The sequence below is a fragment of the Dipodomys merriami genome, unplaced genomic scaffold (assembly GCF_024711535.1).
Source record: "Dipodomys merriami isolate MVZ:Mamm:240054 unplaced genomic scaffold, mDipMer1.0.p SCAF_4, whole genome shotgun sequence".
NCBI classification, from domain to species: domain Eukaryota; kingdom Metazoa; phylum Chordata; class Mammalia; order Rodentia; family Heteromyidae; genus Dipodomys; species Dipodomys merriami.
Genome location: NW_027205603.1, coordinates 742254 through 762121, shown reverse-complemented (window position 1 = coordinate 762121; position 19868 = coordinate 742254). Strand labels below are relative to the sequence as shown.

At 54.9% G+C, this 19868-nt stretch overlaps 1 protein-coding gene across 3 annotated transcripts in view; it reads right to left on the bottom strand.

The window, feature by feature from the left end:
- The window catches only part of Gata3 (GATA binding protein 3), a 31271-nt gene extending 12002 nt beyond the window's left edge, over window positions 1-19269 (bottom strand). The window contains exons 1-4 of one of the 3 annotated variants that reach the window (XM_069990323.1): window positions 19133-19269; window positions 18756-18855; window positions 8045-8719; window positions 5033-5569 (exon numbers count right to left, since the gene is read on the bottom strand). In XM_069990323.1, coding sequence (XP_069846424.1) covers window positions 5033-5569; window positions 8045-8285 — 778 coding nt within the window. In that variant the 5' untranslated portion in view covers window positions 8286-8719; window positions 18756-18855; window positions 19133-19269. Of the gene's footprint in view, window positions 1-5032; window positions 5570-8044; window positions 8720-9167; window positions 9427-18755; window positions 18856-19132 lie in introns of those variants that run through there. The other 2 variants (XM_069990324.1, XM_069990322.1) reach the window with 2 other exon arrangements.
- Window positions 19270-19868: the final 599 nt, after the last annotated feature.

The window sequence follows — 19868 nt, the reverse complement described above, 5'->3', positions numbered from 1 at the left end:
GAGCCCTGGACAGATGGTGACAAAGCAGAACATGTTTTTCATCTCCCTCAAGTGAAAAGAAAGAAAAACAAAGGTGACCTGTTATCATCACTGTGTCTGACTATAGAGATTGATTAAATAATGAAGAGCAGAATGGAGAAAAAGGAAAGATTATCAGTGGCTAGATAGATACACAGATAATAAATAGATGTACAGACTGATCAATTGACTGACTGATTTGAGTTGCTACAGCTTTAGATTTTACTTCCAAATGAAATTGTGAATGTCTCTGGTGCCAACATAACCGATTAAGACCCAGCAGGGTCTCTCTAGAAAATGCTAGAGCTTTCCAGTCACGGATAGAAGGGTTGAGGGTAAATGAAAGCCCTAGCTTGTCCAGCCTGAGGTTGCTAGAGGGAAAGACAGTGCCAAACTTCAGACAGGAATTCCAGAAGACAGGAAGAAGAGAGGTGGGCTAAAGGACAGGAAAGAAGGGATAGAATGAGAATGCGGAGTAGAAGCAAGTTAGCCAAAGATAGGGTGTAGATCAGTTCATTAGCCAAATCCTACCTGCAGTTTCTCTTTTGCTACACACACAAATAAATAGGCTGGGCTTTTCTTGTTGCATTCATTCTCAGAACTGGGACTGGAGATCACCCAGGACTTACTTCCCTGAAGTTTGTTGGGGAACACCTTTAAATTACCATTATGCACCCAGGTGAATTTGCTAAGTGATTTTTTAAAAAATGATTTCTATAAGAGGAAGAGGACGATACTTTTCAGAAGAATCTCCTCTACATTTTTGGCTGGGGGAGGGGCAAGGAGGACAAGGAATTCCCTAGAAGGAACTAGGACCCTAATTCCCTACACAAGAAAATAATACAACTCAGGTTCATCTCCTATGGAGGCAGGCCCAAGTATCAGGTGGGAGACAGGGAAGAAAAATGAGCCCTACAGATTGCTTTGCCTCCAGAGAGTAAATCAATTAACATCAGCCTAGCAGGAAGGCTGGAGTAGGGAGAGACACCCCAGAAGACCACAGGCACTTGGACTCCCCTAAAAGGGAAAAACAAGTCTGCCTTAGCAGCTCAGCCCTTTGGAAAGTCCCCGGATCAAAAATGAGGGAACTAGGGGCAGGCATAAACACCTGTGGCCTTGCTGCAGGAGAAGTTCTACAGGAAGGTTACAAACCTTGGCAGAAGAAGGGAGTGTAGGAGGCCAAGCTTAAAGGGCAGAGCACTTGCCTAACAAGTATGAGACCCTCGGTCAGACCTGTAGTCCCAAATAAAGCCAAGTCTGCCATCTTTTCCAGTAGTCTGTCATGGTGTATTTCTTGTTTGATTTAAATGTATGTGTATGTATATATATATATACACACACACACATACATATTCTACAGAGGAATATTTTTTTCACTATCTAAAAGCTCCTTAGCCTAGCGTCTACTCTTTCCTGTGTCCTAGATCTCTGGGACAGTATCTAAAAAGCTTGCATGTAGAGGCCAAAGGCACTTTCCTAGGCACTCAGCAGTATGTTTTCTAAAAAAGGCTTGTTTGTGCGCTAGCCAGGACCCTTTTGTTTGGGGTCAAAAGCCTGAGGGATGTGGCAGACTGAACATGGAGGAGGCGTGAAGGAAAGAGGAAAGGCATGAGTGGGCGAGAGGTGCAGCAGCTGCCTGAGCCAGGAGGTTGCAGGCCCAGGGTCCTGAGCAGAGTGGGGCCCAATGCCCCAGGTCTGGCCTGGCTAGGCCTGCCAGGGGCATCTCCTTATCCAGCTCAGATAGGAATCACCTACATCATCCCTTCCCTATAGGAGAGCCTACTACTGGCTCCATGCTTCCTCCACCCTCCACAGCAGCAAAATACCACAATGACCTGACCACCATGGTTCAGTACAGCGTGGATGGCTGCCCTGCTCCTAGGCACCCTGGCACGGAGCGGGAGGCTCTCCTAGGCTGACACCACCAGGCTGATTTCCTTTCCTTTTGTCAAGCAGGAGGGAGATGACAGCTTCCTTTTCAAAGCAACGGTTGCTCATTGGCAGGGGCTCTGCACACTAGAGCAATTTTCTGTCTTGATTCACTCGGCAAGTTTGCGATTGCCTTCTGTGGGCTTTTCTTTTCCTCTTGTCTAACTCTGCTTCTACTCTGTGACTTCAGCACACAGCCAATTTTCCTAATGGAGCCCCGACTCTTTCTTGCTTTCTGTCTTCCTCCCTTCTCACCCCCTGCCTGCCACCAGCCGCTCAGGCAGACACCCCTTTCTTAGGTGACAAGAACCACAGAGCTTGCAGGCCTCTTGACATTCAATAGCCATTCTCAAATAAATGCCTGTTGGGCTTTGGATAGAAACCTTGAAACTGGGTAGTGAAGGGGTAGAAAGAAGATTGGATTATTACTTTTTTTTCCCAGAGTATGGAGAGGAACATGCCCATAGAGGTCAGGAAAGCTGAGAAATGACCCTCTGAGAAAGAAAGCAAAAAGGTTTTATCTTTTATGTGTAAAGGTAGAGCCCAGCACAGAAAGCTTAGATGTAAAAAAAACAAACACAAAAAAAAGCAATAGGTGCTCTAACCACAGCTGCAACAGTTGTTCCAAAACTCAGAAACAACCCTGACAACTCTCTCTTCTCTGCCTCTCCTTCAGTAGCTGAGGAAGGAAGGAAGGAAGGAAGAAGGAAGGAAGGAAGGAAGGAAGAAGGAAGGAAGGAAGGAAGGAAGAAGGAAGGAAGGAAGGAAGGAAGGAAGGAAGGAAGGAAGGAAGGAAGGAAGGAAGGAAGAAGGAAGGAAGGAAGGACCCCTTCCACAAGAAAGAATTCTCATCAGTCCACCCTCTTCAGGCCAAGGGCTTCTGGAACCTTCCCCTCCTGGCTCTAAAAAGGCCCAGCTCCCTCCCTGGCCAGGTGTACTGCTCTTGGGTCTTGTGATCCTGAGAGAGGAATAAGGAGGAGGAAGTAGAAACCCAAATTTCAATGGCTTCCTCTCCCCTCCACCAAACAAACTACAACAGGCATACTGCTATTCCTAGCCTTGGTTTAGGGAAACTCCAGCTGTCTGGCCCTTTCCACTGAGTTCACTATCTTAAGGGGGGAAGGGGGGATAAGTGAGAGAAGGGGACAGACTAAAACCAGAGCCAGAAAGTGCACCATCGAAGGGACAGGCAGAAATGAGGGCAAAGAGACCAGAGTCCTTTGGAAAAGTCGCTCCGTTTCCGTCCCCACCCCTCTTACAACCACTAAACATACCTCAGAGACCACGATCACCCCTCAACCTCCTAGCCGTACCAGGAAAGAGAACTTGGTTTAAAAAAAAATCCATTGCAACCTCAAAACACCCAAGCTTGCTCGGTGATTTTAGCCCTCTGTTGTGTGGGTCAGAACCAACTGTATCCCCATTTCTCTCCATTCCTCCACCCCCAAAACCCATTCCCTGCCAAGGACCGCTCTGGTACTGCCTGCCTCTTCTCCTTCCTCTGTCTTTCTTTATTTGACTGCACCAGCTAGCCTACCTCCCTCTCTCTCCTGCCTACTTTCATGTACTGAACATGCAGGTCTGAGTTTTGCTGTCAGCCTAACCGCATCCGGACTCTATTAAAGTTCCTAGCTCAGGATAAACAATGCAACTGTCGCGTGCAGCAGTCTGAAAATAATTGGATTAGCTAAAACATATCAACTAAATAGAGACAGTCCTGCTCAGGCAGTCGGAGTAAATGTCACCCTGGAAGAAGAAAAAAAAAAAAAAAAAAAAAAAACCTGAAAACTGATCTTATGGTCACTGGGTTCCTAGACCCCTCCCTCTGAAGTTTACCAAACCAGAGCTTTGGAGACACCACAGTATCCAGACTCTTAAAAGACAAGTGATTTTCACCAATAGACTTTTTTTTAATGGAATGGGGGGGGGGTGCAGTTGGAGTGGCTCAGAAATGAACATCTGAAATGAACACACTTCTGGGGACAGAAAAATCTCCACAAAAATCCTATCTAAAATTGCAATTCAGTCTCATCTTTGGGAATCCCTGTCTTTCTTTGCTTCCATCAGAAACAGAGCTGATGACAGATCATCATCATCTTATTTTGAAAGCAAAAAAAAAAAAAGTTGTGTGTACATGATTGAGTGCAAGCAACTACACTAATAGGATCAATATCTGCAGCAGATTTCCAGACAGGGTTTGCTTTCTGTAAGTAGAGGAGGAAGCAGAAACGTGCACACACCTGAAGAATCTTTTGCTATCTCCACTGCTTCCCACCAGCAGAGGAATGGATGTGTCCTAAGGTAGCTTCCAGCCCAAGCTGGCACTGAGGGTTGTACAAATACAACTCTAGGTAAGAAACTGAACCGTCTGCATTTCATTCAAGTGTCCCCATCCTGAAGACACCTTCTGTTCCCACAAGTTGAGCTGAGTCGCTTTTCCTCCAAGCAGAGAATGTGAGCTGTTTTTGCTGCGTATCTGCCTACTTCTCCAACTCTCACACACACCTTTATTTCTATGTGTCTCTCAAAAGGACTATCCCCTGCTATTCACCCACTGTCCCTCTTTGAGCTGACCAGCAAGGAACAGCCAGACTGACAGAGGCCAAAGGGGTCACAGGAGGGACCCGTGTTTGTTTAGGTTTGAGGAGGTTTCGTTTTAGCTTTAAACACTCCAGATTTATTCCCAGGGCCTTCCATTTGGTCTTGGAAACTGAGTAAAGGTTACAGACAGAACCCACAAGTCCTGTGTATCAGGAGAAGGCATAACTTGGGGTTTGGTTTTCATTTTCCTTCCCCAGATCAATGGGGGACGCCCCCTCTCATCCCAACCTCTAGTTTCCAAGACAGGAAAGAAGTAGGGGAGATAGGAAGACACCCCAGATTTCTTTCCAAGCTAAAAGAACTGGAAGTAAGCAGATTGCCAAAGGGCTGGGCCAGCCCCAAACACACACACACACACACACACACACACACACACACACGCACACACCTCTTTGGTGGCCTCTTTTGCCCCATCCTGGATTTAGGAGGAAAAAGGTGGGGAGCAAGCGGAAAAAAAAGAATCTCAGGGAACAGCGGGCCCTACCTGTGCTGGATCGCGCCTTGGGCCTTGACTTGCACCCGAAGCCGGTGGGCGAGCCCCCCAGCAGGCTGCTGGGCGGGAAGAGTCCGGAGCCGTACTCGGGCACGTAGGGCGGGTAGGTGGTGATGGCGTGGTGGGCCGAGGACGACGCCCCTCCCAGGGTGGTCATGCTGCCGCGGGAGTGCGTGGCCTCCAGCTTCATGCTGTCGGGCAGCGGCACCTGGTACTTGAGGCACTCTTTCTCGTCCTGCCGGGCCGAGCCGGCGGAGCCTGGGGTGGACAGCGACGGGTCCGGGGAGACATCCTTCGGTGGGGTGGGCGGGAAGGTGAAGAGGTGCGGGCTGGAGTGGCCCGCCGCCAGCGAGGACGAGGAGGCCGGGGGGTAGACGGAGAGCGGCCCCGGGGAGCCGTGGTGGATGGACGTCTTGGAGAAGGGACTGAGGTTCCAGGGCGAGGCGGTGTGGTGGCTGCCCAGGGCTTTGCCGCCATCCAGCCAGGGCAGAGATCCGTGCAGCAGAGGGGGGCGGCACACCTGGCTCCCTGTGGTGCCACGGGGAGGGGAGGGGAGAAGAGGGGACCGGAGAGAGGGACACCTGTGAGCCACAGCGCACCTCCAATCTTCCCCCGGGTGGCCCCCCTCAGCCTCCCGACCCCAAATCCAGGCCTACTACTCCCCGATGTCTGGAGTCCCTGGCCGGCAGCACACACTGGGGGTAAGAGGCTGACTTGGCCCATCTGCCCATCCCCACACCCATGAGTGGCCCAATTCTGCACCACCAAAGGCCTGTACCAGGCAGGACAGAGGTGCTAGCTAGGAAGGGCTGGGGAAAAGTCCCTGGGCTTCTTTGGCCTCTCCCGGATACACGGTCTAAATCACGTTCCTTAGGGCCCTCTTCATAGAATCTGACTTGATTTATTGGACCAGAGGCGTCCTCCCCCCCCCCCAAACCCCTGCCCACCCCATCCCAGACTTAATCCCAGGCAGCCTGATAAGAGAGTCAGCTGTGAATGATGATGGTTGAAGTGCAGGCTGGCCCACACCAGAGCTGGACGGCAGAATTCCCTCCACCCTAAAGAGAGGCCCAGAGGCCCGGCTCCCAGCGCCCAGTGCAAGGCCCACACTTGGGGAAGAAGATTGGGCTCATTTTAGCTTAATTTCACCCTGAGATTTGGTACTTGCTCAAAATGGGTACGGCCACTTCGAAACGCCTAAAGTAAGATTTGCAAAGGTTAGTGCATTGCGCCCGAGCCTCCCAATGCTGAATTCTGGGGTGGTATTTTGTTGTTTTTTTTAAATTCTGTTCCTCACACTCCCCAATCTTGAAGGAGAAGAAAATTAAACACAATCCCCACGTAGCATCCAAAGCCACAGTACTATGAGGGCAATATGTGAATTTTCACCTGAGACACCAAATTCCAGTTCATGTGTCTATTTTCAACCACGGTGACTCAGACCCAAGTATGTTTAGCCTTGGTTTAAAAACACACAAGTTTTAAAGTAGCCATAACTTGCACAAGGCCACACTCAGAGGATAGATGTAAACTGCAAGTGAAAACCTCCACACTCTTATTGATCTACCTGCCTCACAATTTGACGTTCTTTCTAGTCAACCATCAAAAACAATACTGAAACTAAAAAAAAAATCTTAAGACAGAGCAGAGGAAGGGGAGGAGAGCGGAGGGGGATGGAGAGTTCTCTGAAGAGCAAGACTTAAGATTCATCTTAATGCAGGAAGTAGTAGAGTAAGTAATATTAAAGCTGCATTTACCGCATTTCCACTTAACTGCTAATCGGCAGAGCATGGGCAAAAAGGGCACCCGATCTGCACATAGTATTGTTTAAAGCAGGGCTGAGGAAGCCTGCTCCCAGCTCAGCAACTAGGCTACGCTCTGTGATCCTGGGCAAACCAAAGGCAACTCTTCAGTTAGGGGACCACAGCAGACCACCAGCTGGCTAGAGATAGAACACCTCCCTCTTCTCCCCCTGACATTTTGCAAGTATTTTTTTTCCTTTGAGAACAAACTTCCAGTTTTGCTCCCCTCCTCTTAAAAACCCACAACATTGGATTTTTCTTTTTTCTTTAACATTTCAGAACGCTTCTAAACTTCTCCAGGTGAGGAAAGAGATGGTAATTACTCCTACCTTTAAAAAAAAAAAAAAAAGCTGGTGCTTCTATCCTAAACCTTTAGAGGAGAGCCGGTGTAGGGGCCGGTGTAGGCCGGAGGTGAGAAAGCCAGGCAGGGCTGCAACTGCGGGCCTGAAAATTTCTGTGGAGCCGGGTATCAGGAATCCCAACATCTCTCCCAACTTAAAAGACAGTAAGTAGTCTCAACTCCTAGCCCCGATCAGTCCCCGAAATCCAGTCCTCCTCCCCCCCCAAGAGGAAGCGGAGATCAGCGTTAAGAACCCAAATGCACTGGGAGTTTGGGGAAAAGGTCAAAGACAGAAGTGAGAATAAATACATCTTTGGGGGGGGAGGTGGTCTTACAAGCAGGCGCAAACCATTTGAGGGGTGCTAGCCGCAACCACCCCTAGGACAACCCCAGGAGACACCGGGCTACCTGAAAGCCGTGTGGGAGAGCGGATTCTCCCGGCGGGCCTGGCCGGGAAGCCCGGGCCTCGCCCAGGCTGCCCAGGATAGAGAGAGGCCGGCCTCCCGCGGCGGGGACCTCCCGGGCCGCACTACCTGCGGGCGCACGCTGGCACCCGCCAGGTGAGCGCCGGGCCGCGGGGACCCCGGCCAGGAGAGACGCCGGCCCAGACTCTCTCTCTTTTTTAATCAGAACTCACTCAGAGCAACAACAGAGACGCCTTCGGCGCCCATTTCCGGGCTCCGATTGTTTTTTTTTTTTTTCTTTCAAATAAACCAGTAACAGCACTCAGGGGCTTTCGCTTGATCTCAGCCTCCCTGCCTCCTCCCCCGACCCCAGGGAAGCCGAGCCGGGCCGGGCCGGGCCGAGCGCAGCGGGCGCCAAGGAGCCGAGGCGTCCCCGGGCGACGGGGGGCGGACTCACCGTGGTGGGTCGGAGGGTATCTCTGCACCGTGGCCCTGACCGAGTTTCCGTAGTAGGACGGGACGTGGTTGCCTTGACCGTCGATGTTAAAAAGTACATCCACTTCTTCGGGCAGTGGGTACTGCGCCGGGTCCATGTAGGAGTGGCCGAGGCCGGGGTGGTGCGTGTCCGGGTGCTGCCCGTTGAGGACGGCGGGGTGGTGGTGGCTCACCCAGCGGGGCTGATCCGCCGTCACCTCCATGTCCTCGGCTGCGCTCGCGCCCTCTCGCCGGGGCCCGGAACCCGCGCGCGCGCGCGGAGGGAAGAAGCGAAGGGCGATCGGCCTGCGAGGCTGCGGCCGTCGGAGGCCCCCGAGGGCGCTGGAGAGCTGGCTGACGGGTGGATAGAACGCAAAGTCTGGGAAGGAAAGGTGGGCTAATGAAAGGATTGGGGGAGGGGGGAATCTTTCAATGATAGTTTGGAGAGAGAGCGAGAGCGAGCGAGAGAGAGAGAGAGAGAGAGAGAGAGAGAGAGAGAGAAGCAAGGAAGGAAAAAATTCACAAACTAGATCTAGCAGATTTAAAAGGAGGGGGGGATCCTAAAAGGGAGGCGAGGACGCTGGAATTCTGAAAATCAGGTTCTTCCGTCCACGGGGGCTCCTCGCCGGCGCTCAGAGGCTGACTTTCCTCGGATCACCTGCAAGGGAGAGAAGGGGAGATCTGCGTGAGCCGGCCAGGACTGGAAACACCTGAGTCTCTGGAGGAGGGCTACACCGCCCCCCTCCCCGAGTCGCGGCGCACCCCGGGACCAGCACCCCGCGCGCGGAGACCCAGAGCTGGAGAGGCAGACAGCCGGGCTCCGAAGGACACCCCGGGCCAAGCCGGGGAGGGGGGGAGAGGTCTCCGGAGGGAGCCCCGCGCTGGCTGAGAGGTTGCCTGCCCCTCGGACACGTCCCTCCCTTGGAGGAGGTGGGGGGGGGGACACTGGTCCCGGGACTCTTCCTTTCAAGCTCCTCAGAAAAGATCCCCTTCCCCCCCAAAGAAGAACTGCGTTTTAATTTTGTTAAGTTCCCTTCCCCAAATAAGATGGGAAGAAAAACAAACTTTAAAATACATATTTTTTAAAAAAAAGTCACAGTACCAACCTGGGTAGCGAGGAGCAGGGAAGAAGGAGGAGGAGGAGGAGGAGTGACCTGCTCGGTCAGATCGTGTAGCTCGCTCTGCCTCGCTCGCTCCGTCTCTCCCTCTTTTCGTCTCTCCCTCTCTCTCCCTCTCTCAGTATTTTTTTTTTACAGGGAATGCATTCTTTCTCAAAGTATCAAGACGGCGCCAGGCAGCTCAGTGTTCGCAGACAGCTGTGGCGCGACGCAACTTAAGGAGGTTCTAGTGTCATCCGCGCCGAGGGGGAGGAGCCAGGAGCAGGCCGGCAGGAGGGGACAGGATCCGCGGGCACAAGGAAACTGCAACCCAAACCCGCTCCAGGACTTCGCCTCCCCCTCCCCCCCTCCCCAACCCCGCACCCCGCCGCCCCTCCTCCCACCCCTCCACTGACCGGAAAGGGGCGCCGCGGAGGGCGGCCGCGGGCGGAGGGGCCGCGGGCAGGGTGGGCGAGGCCAGCTGGGGTTTGGGGTTGGAGGGGGGGGGGAGGAGAGGGGAAGGGGAGGGGAGGGGAAGGGGTGGCGGGCAGGAGGGGAATTGGCGCTCTGGCCCTTTAAATGTAGCCTTGGCCAAACCGATTCATTGGGGGGCTCTCGGTAAGAGTTTCCCGTCCCCCTGAAACCAGCCTGGCTCCATTCATAAAGTTAATTTCGACCCACGGGCTTTCCTCCTGCAGACTTTTACTTGTTTTAATTGGCAAACTTTTTTTCATATTAAATATTGTTGTGGTGGTTGTTGTTATTATTCCATCCAGGGTATTGGAGGTTTAGGGCTACGTGCACATAAAACCGATCGGAGGAGGGGGAAGGTTTCCCGGCCAGGTGTTTTCAGATGTTTTTCCCTCTTGGGCCAATTTCCTAAGAAGGTGAGGAATCGGGCCAAAGGGATCGGTGCCTGCGGACCCGAGCGTACGTGATCCATCGGATCCGCCCCCCCCCCCCCGGCCCCGGCCCCGGGCTTTCACCAGACCCGGGTGAAAACGCCTCAGCTGTTGCAGTTGTTCTTTCCAGACCTAATAATATTTGTAATCGATGTGTGTGCTTCAGACTCGAGCGATGATGAGAGTGATGGATGGCGGGAAAGAGCTGGGGGGGGGGGGGGGCGCTGGGACTCACAGGTCTCCCAAAGTAGAACTAACTAGGTCTGCACTCCGGTGGCAGAACTTTTTCCTCCGCCCTGCCCGCAGCCTCCTCCTGACTCGGGCTCCCGGCATTTCTCCCTCAGCTCTGGAACGCGACCCCTCCACCGATCTCTCCCTATCCCCCCCCAACCCCCACCCCACACACCCCTGCCTCCCGGAGACCTCCCGGGCTCAGCGGGACTCTGGACCACAGTCTGCCCCAGGCGCGGCTCTAGGCTAAAGGAGCGCGTCTCCCAGGCGCCTCGTGGAAAGGGGCGTGGTTTTGTGGGGCGTGGCTAGGTAATGGCCAATCAGCGGGCGAGACTGTGGCCGGGCCGCAATTGGCCCGCTGGCGGGCTCCAACCTCTGCGGCCCGGCTCGGTCCTTTGAGCCACTGCATCCCCTAGTGGCGCTCCGGCTTCTGCAGCCGCCCTGGGGGGGAAAAAAAAAAACAGGGCTGAGAACAGGGTCAGGGGAGAGAAAGAAGAGTCCCCAGGACCACGCCAGGGCGATGAGTGCGAGGATGATGCCCTGGAGTGGGCTGAGGGCCTGGTTTGGGTGGTTATCTGATTTAAATGTGCTATTCCTTTTTCCATTCCTCTACCCCCATAAAATTCCTCCTTTCAAAAATCCCATCTATGAGAAGGCCATGCCTCAGGTTTAGTCGAGAAGGGTTCCTTTTGGCTAGGCCTTGTGGGGAATGCCTTGTTTTTAAACACGGTTCTTAAAGAAAGATGAGTGACATTTTATTTGCAAGAATGGGTCCCTCCTAGTTTTGGATTTGTACCTTGAGTCCCCATCTTCCTAAAAACTGGTTTGTTTGAAATTGAGGTTGAATTTCTAGATACCAAACAGAAAGAAAACACCTAATTAAAAGGGGGAAAAAATCTCCTCCCGCGTGCCTCCTGTGCTTGGTCTTGGTCTTGGCCTAGGAAAAGCGCATCGATTTTCCTTCTATTCTCACCGCTCACCCCTCCTGGGCCAGTCCAGCTGCCCGCATCTCCAGCTCTCTGCGCTCTCAAAACCTTTTAATTATTTAGTTACTGCCGAACATCCGCCGGAAACCACTCCAGCAACCAGAAGAGACGACCATACGGACATTTTTGCCAAGAGGCCCAGGATTAAGATTAAAGATAGAAATTGAAAGAAAGAAGAAATAAAAAGTGCTGCTTCTCGAGTCCATCCCGGGGGGCCCGATACCAAGCCGCCCAATCCTAATTCACCTTCTCCAGGAGAGCCCCAAATGTGCCTCTTGGGTCCCCCACCTTTGACACCCAGACCTAGGGACACAATACAGACTAAAGCGAGGCAATCCTCTGCAGGGGGTTGGGGTGGAGAGGCGACGCCAGGACTTGAAGATGTTAACTTCTGAGGCTAAGAAAAGACAAAAAAGAAAACCTTTGGCAAAGGAGGCCTTCCAGTGTTGGGGCGCCTCGCTGATAACGAGGAAGGGGACAGGAGCATTCGTTTTAATTCAATCACTGCGTGCGGAGTCCGGCTGCACTGAGGGTACAGGAGGGCGACCCCCATCCTTGGAAAAATAAATGATCTAAAGGCCCCTGTGGGTCTGGGTGGTTTGAGGCTGGCAGAGAGGGGCTGGGGGGCCTGGGACTCGATGCCCGAGGTAATGGAACCAGCCTGCAGGGGGTATTTAACATGTAATTCCCAGCCGGTCCGCCCCTGTTCCCGGACTGACAGTGGGTAATTGGGTAAGAGGACGTTGCTCTTTTGATGGCCCGCGCCGGCCAGTCTCGCCGACGCCACACTGGGTTTGACGTCACGGGCCCAGCCCCAGAGTCAGAAGCACAGATGGGGGGGGGCAGGGAAAGGAGGGGAGGGGGCTGCCGAGGAGGGAAGGCTGAGGTCGGCTCCGGGACCCTCGGGGAAGGAAGGGGGGGAAGCTGGGAAGGGATCGAGGAGGGCGAAGCTGCGGCGCGTGGCCTGAGGCGGGGAGCCAGGCTGCGGGGGTCTGGGTCAGGCCAGGCGCCGGCCTGACCCGCCTAGCCGGCAAACGCAGGCCGAGCTGCCTGCACTCTGGGCGGGCAGGGGGGAGGGGAGAGGGCTCGAGGCTGGGACAGGGGAGGTGGAAGGAGAGAAAGGTGGCCCCGATTCTCAGTTGCCGGTGCCCACCAAGCTGCTCCGGGTCTCCAGTGGAGACCCAACAGCTCCCTCCTGCAGACCTGACGAGACCCCTCCCCAAGCACTCGGGTCGGGGCTTGGGTGTAGCGAGTTCCTCCTGCGGCCGACCTGACCTCTCGCGGAGGACGGAGGAGGGCCCACCAAGGATGCCACCAGCACCGATGCTTTGGGGGAGCGGGGTGAGGGGAGACCCAGGTCCTGTGAGGGCAAGAAACCTCCCTCGCCAGGGGAAGGGTCTAAGAGACGCCCTGGACACCTGGAGTCCAGCGCCCTAGCGCCGCGCGGATGAGGGCGCATCCACCGCCCTCCGAGAAGCGGGGATTCAGGAGCCAGGGCGCAGGGTGAGCCAACTTGGCCCACCGCAGGCCCGGGCCTCCAAGAGGCAGTTGCAGGCATCAAGTTAAGCGGGGTATGTGTGCCCTCTTGGGGAGAGGGTAAGAAACGGAGTCTCTTCTGGGTAGGGATAAACTGAGACACCCACGCCCCGCGCGCGCGCACACACACACACACACACACACACACACACACATGCCCCGTGTGCAGGTCCCTCCCACCCGCCCCTCCTGGGGCCCGGGGAGACCCCCCATCTCCACGGAAAGGGGGAACAGAAACTGGAGGCCTCCTGGGTTCCAGGAGGTGGAGCAGGTTCCGCAGCCTCAGCCCTGGGGCTCGGCGTGGGGGGGGGGCGACCCAGAAAGGCGGAAATCCACGCAGCCGGCGGCGGCGGCGTCACCCACCCGAGCCTGGCGCCTAGCGCATCCAGGCGAGCTCCGCGGGGCCGAGACGCGGGGAAGGCGTAGCCTCGGGGTGTGAGCGCTGCCCGCCCGGGGTAACCGGCACAGCGGAGCCCGGGGGTCGAAGTCCTAAAGTTACTAATCCAGCGCCGGGGTGGGGAGCGTGCCTCGGACCGCCCGGGGCGGTCATTTGAGCGTGTTTACTTAAGGACTTTGCAAGTCGAGCGCGCGCGAAATAGTCGGATTTCCAGCGAGGCAGCAAATATTTGCAAGCTGGAGAAAGAAGCGGAGCCGGGCCGCGCCGTCGCGTCCCTCCCCCCCGGAGCCGCGGCGCCGGCTGGGGCGGACCCGGACGCACGGTTAAGCACTGAAATGCAGCCCGGGGAACCTGCAGGGCTGGAGGCAGAGGGGGCGGGGGGGAAGATGGTGAAGGCGCGGTGCCGCACTGGAGGCCCGAAACCAGAGACCAACCCGGGGCTCCGGCGAGCCGGGGCTCGGGGAAGCGTCCTGGTACAGCTCGATCCATCTTCGATCGGTCAATAAAAACGGTGCGAAACGACCAGGGTCCTCTGAGCGTCTGGGGAGGAAGTGGAGGGCAAGAGGTGTCGAGGCCGGCGCCGCCGCCGCCGCCCCTTCAACCAAAACCGAGTTCTCTGCCAGGCGGTCTGCAAAAGTGATCGGTGGGGGCCCGGGCGCAAATCAATCGTGTGGGACTTGAGAACCAACAGTGTGCGGCTCGGCGGCGGGGCCTTTAACTTGGTGTCTCCATCTTTAACGGTGGCTATTGTTGGAGCAATTAGCCAGAGACAATAACCACCGAGAGGCTTTTAATTCGAGTCGTGCGCTGCCTGCAGCCCAGTCTCGTGCGCTCTCACCGAGTGGCCGGGGCTGCTGCTGCCCGCTTAGGGGAGGTCTAGTTGGGGCTGTGCTGGTTCTGTTGCTGGCCTGCTTTGTTTATGGAGCGGATGTGATCAGAGGGGAGACCTAGGCGAGAGCCACGTGAGACAGGCCCGGCAAGGAAACCCCGTCCTTGGCCTTCTCTAAATCCAGTTGTGCGCCTGGGGATCGCCGGTGCCTTTGGGCTGTGCGCGCCCGGGCTGCGGCCGCCGCGCGTGTCCCCGGTGCCTGGTGAATAAAAGCCCAGAACGCTGGAAATGGAAATCGGCCTTTCTTTCTTTGATTTCTGGGCCGTTTCCCCCCCCACACACCCCCGCCCCGACCTGGGCCACCTAGTCCGTTCTAGCTTCCCAAAGGGGGTAGGAGGAGCAAAGGAGAGACCCCTGCTTGTGTGGCGTAAACACCTCCCTCTGCTCCCGAGCCAGACTCTACCCCCTCCTCAGCCGCGGCCCACCGCGGATTAGGTTACCGTGGCCCGGCGAGGATTTTTACTGGATACGAGAATAGCACAGGTAAAGCTGTATAAACAGCTCGCCGGCTGCCCGGCCGAAGGTTACGCCGGGGACACGGCCCAAGGCGCCACCTCTGGGCCCTGGCTGCGCGGGTTGAAACCGCTGGAGACCCCCCGCTCCGGCGGGGCGCCCCCCCGGACAGCACAGGTTCAATTATATATCTCTATCTACATATATGTGTATATATATATTCTATATCGCCACCCCCTTTTCACGTTCCCGCGTGAGATGAAATGCCAGCGGGGGAGAAACATCAAACAATGTGATCTGTGGAGAGAGGAGGCAGTGAGCCATGTTGGCTGGAGATCTATCCAGATCTAAGAAAAGAAAGACGAAACACAAAAGCAGCGATCGGGGAAATTGGGGAAAGATGGAGGATGAGTTACCCCAAAACTCACTAGTCAGCGGAAGGTGGGTTGGAGGTGGGAAAGGCGTCTGCGGGCGCCCACTCGCCCTGGGGTCTGCCTTGGCTGGGAAATGAGCCATCGTTTTGGGGGTGATATGTGGTTTGATTTACTCTTTTTCTTTCTTTTATTGTTTTTATCTTTTTTTCTCTCCCCCCCCCTTTTTTGCTTATTCATCTATCAACGTTGAAACCTCGGAAGGAAACCCGCCCAGGCCAAGAGAAGCAGCAAACGACTCGGAGAGTCAAAGAGAGAAGAGATGCGCCCGAAGATTAACTCCTCGAACTCCGCCCCCCCCCATCCCCAGCCGGGGTTGGGGCCCTCAGCTTCGTGGGATGTTGGTCCTTCCCCCTGACACTACCATCTTCCCCCTCCCCCGGCTGAGAAAACCCCTTGATTGCTGAGAGATAAGATAAAATAGAGTAGGCAAGGGGGGGTAGTGAAGTGGGGGTTCGGACGGGGTGAAGACAAGACGGCGATTTCTGCTTTGGGGTGTGACCTTGCTCACGTAAGGGGGTGTACCCCGGAGAAGCCAGGAGTTGGAGTGGGGAGGGGAAGAACTCCTACCCCCCACCCCAGAAGGCAAAGGAAGGCGTTTCAACGGAGGAAAGGTTCGGCTCCCATTTCTTGCTCCCTCCTTGGCTTCTCGGTGGAGCGAACAGGAAGGGTTGACTGGCCCGCTCCCCCAGACTGCGAGCAGCTTTCCAGTTCCCAGCCTGGCACTCGACGCTTCTCCTCTAGGGAGGCCTCTGGTTCAACCGCCCAAGCACCCAGGATTCCCACCACCACCGCCCCCCAGCACCCAGGGAAATGGCGAGCCAGGGAGGCCGGCTTCACCAGTTTGAACGCTCGGGAGCCGCCAGGTAGAACCTAGCATGGACCTCACATTTTGGAAGGAGGGGCGGGGAGAGATGTACCGATCGGATGACCCGGGTCACTTCGTCCCTGCCCCACACTGCCCAGGGCTTCAGCTGGCCACACAGCTCCAGAGCCCCCGCCGCTGGCTCGGCCCCAGCCCTGGCCGGCTCTATACCAGCCACTCCAATCTGGCATTTCTGGAGAAGGCGGGCTGTATCTTAGGGTAATGTGCGTTCACTCCTCTGGATAAGCCTGAGGAACTGGAAAACACCCCCACCCCACTGCTGCGGGACGACCCACCACCACCAGCCAGGGGGGAGTGGGGGGGGGTTGTTGTTTCCAGTGGGGTGGATGGAAAATTGGGGAGGGCAATTCTGTTCGGATCCAGGAGCTCTCCCCACGGGCTGGCTTTTTAAAAGCACGAAGGGTGTGTGCCTTTGGTTGCACAGAGACCCTAAGTGCAGAAGCTGAGCAACTATGCCGGGCTCAAGGGTGTAAAGATCAAGATTTCCCTGTTCCCCTTTTGCCTGGCTCTTGGTCAGTCCGGGGGCTTCCCGACTCTCCTCCCATGAAGCATCCCTGCTCACACTGGTTTTCTCTGCCCCCGGCCACCTCCTGGTCTCTAGCAATTTGTTACATGAAATAAAACAGCAACCAGTCACAAGTGCCTATCGGTTCACGGGCGCCTGCAGGCCCTCAACAACTACAAACGGACAGCATGGCCTGGAAGCTTCCTCCACTCCTATCCCTTCTAAACCGCACCCAGTCAACAGGACCCTAGCCCAGCTGGACCAGCAGCCAAGCCAAGGGGGCCATCAGCCCCAAATCTCTCCTCTCAATCTCTCTCTCTCCCTCTCTCTCCTTATCCCACCAGTTAAGAAAAAAGCGATCAGAAATATTCCAGCTACAAACAAAGACATAACCAGGGGAGAGACACACACACTTCTGGGGAAAATGGCTCCAATAAAAAAAAGGACCAAGCACAGCAGTCTAGAGGTGATGAACCATAACCTAGAACTAAAGAGCAGGGGATACTGTGCTACCCCTCCCCTTCCTTTATCAGACTCTCCAATTCTCAGCCCATTCCTTACAGTGTCGGGACACAAATAACCAGAAAGAGGGGTGTGCAGGGCTGTTCTCAGCCACCACCGCTACCGCTACCACGTACCTGCTTCCCCGAGGCTGCTTGACTTCCCAATAGAAGGACTTTATCAAACCAGCATGTGAGGTACTCACGCTCACCTGTTCCAGGTAGCCCTGCCTGGCCCCCACCTCATATATCTTCTGCAAAAAGACAGAGTCAAAACATTACGTGAAGGAAAATGCAGGTTGATGGTGCCCCAGTTTTGAAAGGGGACAAAACAGTTCCAGAGCAAAGAGAACTTATGCAGGGTAGCGGGTGCACCACAGCCATTAGCCAGCAACCTCAGAAAGTAACTCGCTTCAACCTGGAAGTTGGTTCTTCTGCACCCTCCCCAAATATGGGTATCCATCAATAATCATGGCAGCTGGACACTAATCATGGGACTGGACACCCACTTCAAGTCTTGGTCTTTCTGAACCTATACACATCACAACCTGGTTCAAACCTGCAGAACACAACGCTCTTCCGAATAGCACAAACATGACATGGGAAAGCCCGAACTCCCCCACGAACAGCAGCGGGGAGCGGGGATCGCCTAGCACCTCATTCAGGAAAGACCCCTGAAAACACTCAATCCTTTCCGGCTGCAACTCACCCCTCCCAGCCTGCCAAGGGCAGAACAGCTCACCAAGACCACCAGCACTACTTTTTCCTGAGCAACCAGTAAAGAAGTGGGAAAGCTGTAGGAATGCTTACTTTATCATTCACCTCTTCAAAGTTCTTAAACCTCCACCCCCCAATCTCAGAGTCCTGGTGAGCAGGGTGTGGAAATACAGGAACCAAACCTAGGGAGGTAGGCCCACTTCCAACCCTTGAGCTGAACAGACTAGAAGCACCGATGTCCCTTTCCTCAGGCACCCTTTGGTAAGCAAGAGGAAGAAATGATGTATATAAAAGCAACTCGCCCTACACAGATTTACCATTCCCTCTTCCCTCCCCCACCTTTCCTTTCAACCTTGTCTTCCTAGAGAAACTCTCTCTCAGTAAAGTCTTGGCGATCTGGCATCCAGAAGAAAGTCTATAGTATGTCCTCCCTGCCCCTCCCATTCCTCACAGCCTTTGGTCAGTCTCTCTTTTAGGGAAGATGGGTTTTCCCCCCCTTTCACCCACTTCAGAGCGCTTCTAGAAGTCGAGGGATCTTCTGACCACCAGTGCCCCGAGGCCATGCCGGCACATCTGGGCTGCAACTTTTATCATACTGCTCACAGCTGCATCCTTAATTATATGCAGAGACAATGAGCCTACACATACACTTGTAAGCAGAGCAAAATAAACACACAAGTGACGCTTGGGACATTGCAGTTTCCTTTAGAGGAGGCACCTGAGCAAATGGGTTATTTTCTCCAATTCGCCTCCCCCCCTCTGTCTCTGTCTCTGTGTCTCTCTGTCTCTGTCTCTGTCTCTGTCTCTGTCTCTCTCTCTCTCTCTCTCTCTCTGTAAATATGTGTCAGGCCCTTGCTATGCATTGCCACCAGTGTTGATTTCTCCTCCAGCCTTTTTTTTTTTCTTCTGCATCCCTAATTCTAATAGCTCGTTTCTTCCCAACAAGAACATCCACCCGCTCACACAGCCCGCACGCCCAAGGTCACAGCAGAAAGCAAAGGATTTCCCCGGGCATCAGAAGGAACAATGAGGAGGAGCGAGGTCTAGTTCACTTTCTGGCCGAGGCCGCGGTGCCCGTGGTAGGTGGGAGCTCCTCCTAATTCCCTCCACGTGGAGCCGGGCTGGGAGGGCAGAGGGGGACGGGAGCGGGCCGTGTTCACTGACCTGGCCGCCGAGCGGGGGTCTCCGCAGGCAGAGGGGACACGGGGAGAGATGGCCACCGCCGGTCGTCGCCGCTGGAAGTGCTCACTGCAGCTCCGGCGGGCTTCCAGCGAGAGGTAAAAGCTGGGTGCTGTGCATCCTTGCGGGGAGCCCCCTCCCCTCCGCCTCCCCCCCCCTCACTGTGGAGAGCCGAGCTCTTCCGGGTTGCGCAGGGGGAAAGGGAGGGGGAGAAGGAGAAAGAGGGAGGGAATCAATTTCACCCCCTTTGCAAACACGCAAACCGCACATGGAGGGGGGGCGGGTTCTGACACGGGGAGAGTCGAGGGGGGTTGGCAAGAAAGACGGCCTGAAAACCTGAAACCTGGGGGAAAAACACCCACCGAGCCAGCCCACCGTCTTCTCGTCTTCTCGTGGGGTTGCAACGAACACCATCCATGTCACCAGCCCTGGCGTGGACTGGGTGGTTAACGTTCAGTATAAACGCGGTGGTGACATGTTTCCGGCCTCTTCTGGAAAAAGTGGGGAACTCGATAGGTGCACCAAGGGGTGCCCCCAGTAATGATCGGTGGAGGAGCCAACTAACCCCAGGCTGTACCCTTCTGAGGCTGGCCGGCCCCACTGCCTCTGGCTCTGGTTTAGGAGCAGGACTCGGGGCTTGGGCTTGAGTTCTAGGCACTCACCGTACAAGGCGAGGTAGGGACGCATGTCCACCCCTGGGGGTCCAGACTGGAGGTTTAGGAGAGGGAGCGGAGGGGGTCCTAACTCTTAAAAGAACAATTCTAGAGAAAGTACAACCTCCAAGAAGCGTGCGAGAAGGAAGCAGGAAGCAGGCGCTTCCAGAAATACAATGTCTTGAAGGAAAATGGATCTTGCCTGTCTACCTAGGAGCTAATAAAGTTCACCCTCCCCTTAGTTCACCCCCACTTTCCCATTCCAGGATGGCGAGTAGATCGCAATCATCCAGGAGAGAATCTGTCCTGAATAAATTTCAGCAAAGAGTAAAATGAAACTCCATAAACATTGGGGTAGAAAGGTCAGAGTCCATTTGTTTTGACAGGTAGAGTTCTGCCCTTCACAATATTTATATGAAAAGAATATGGAGACTGACTTTAAAAA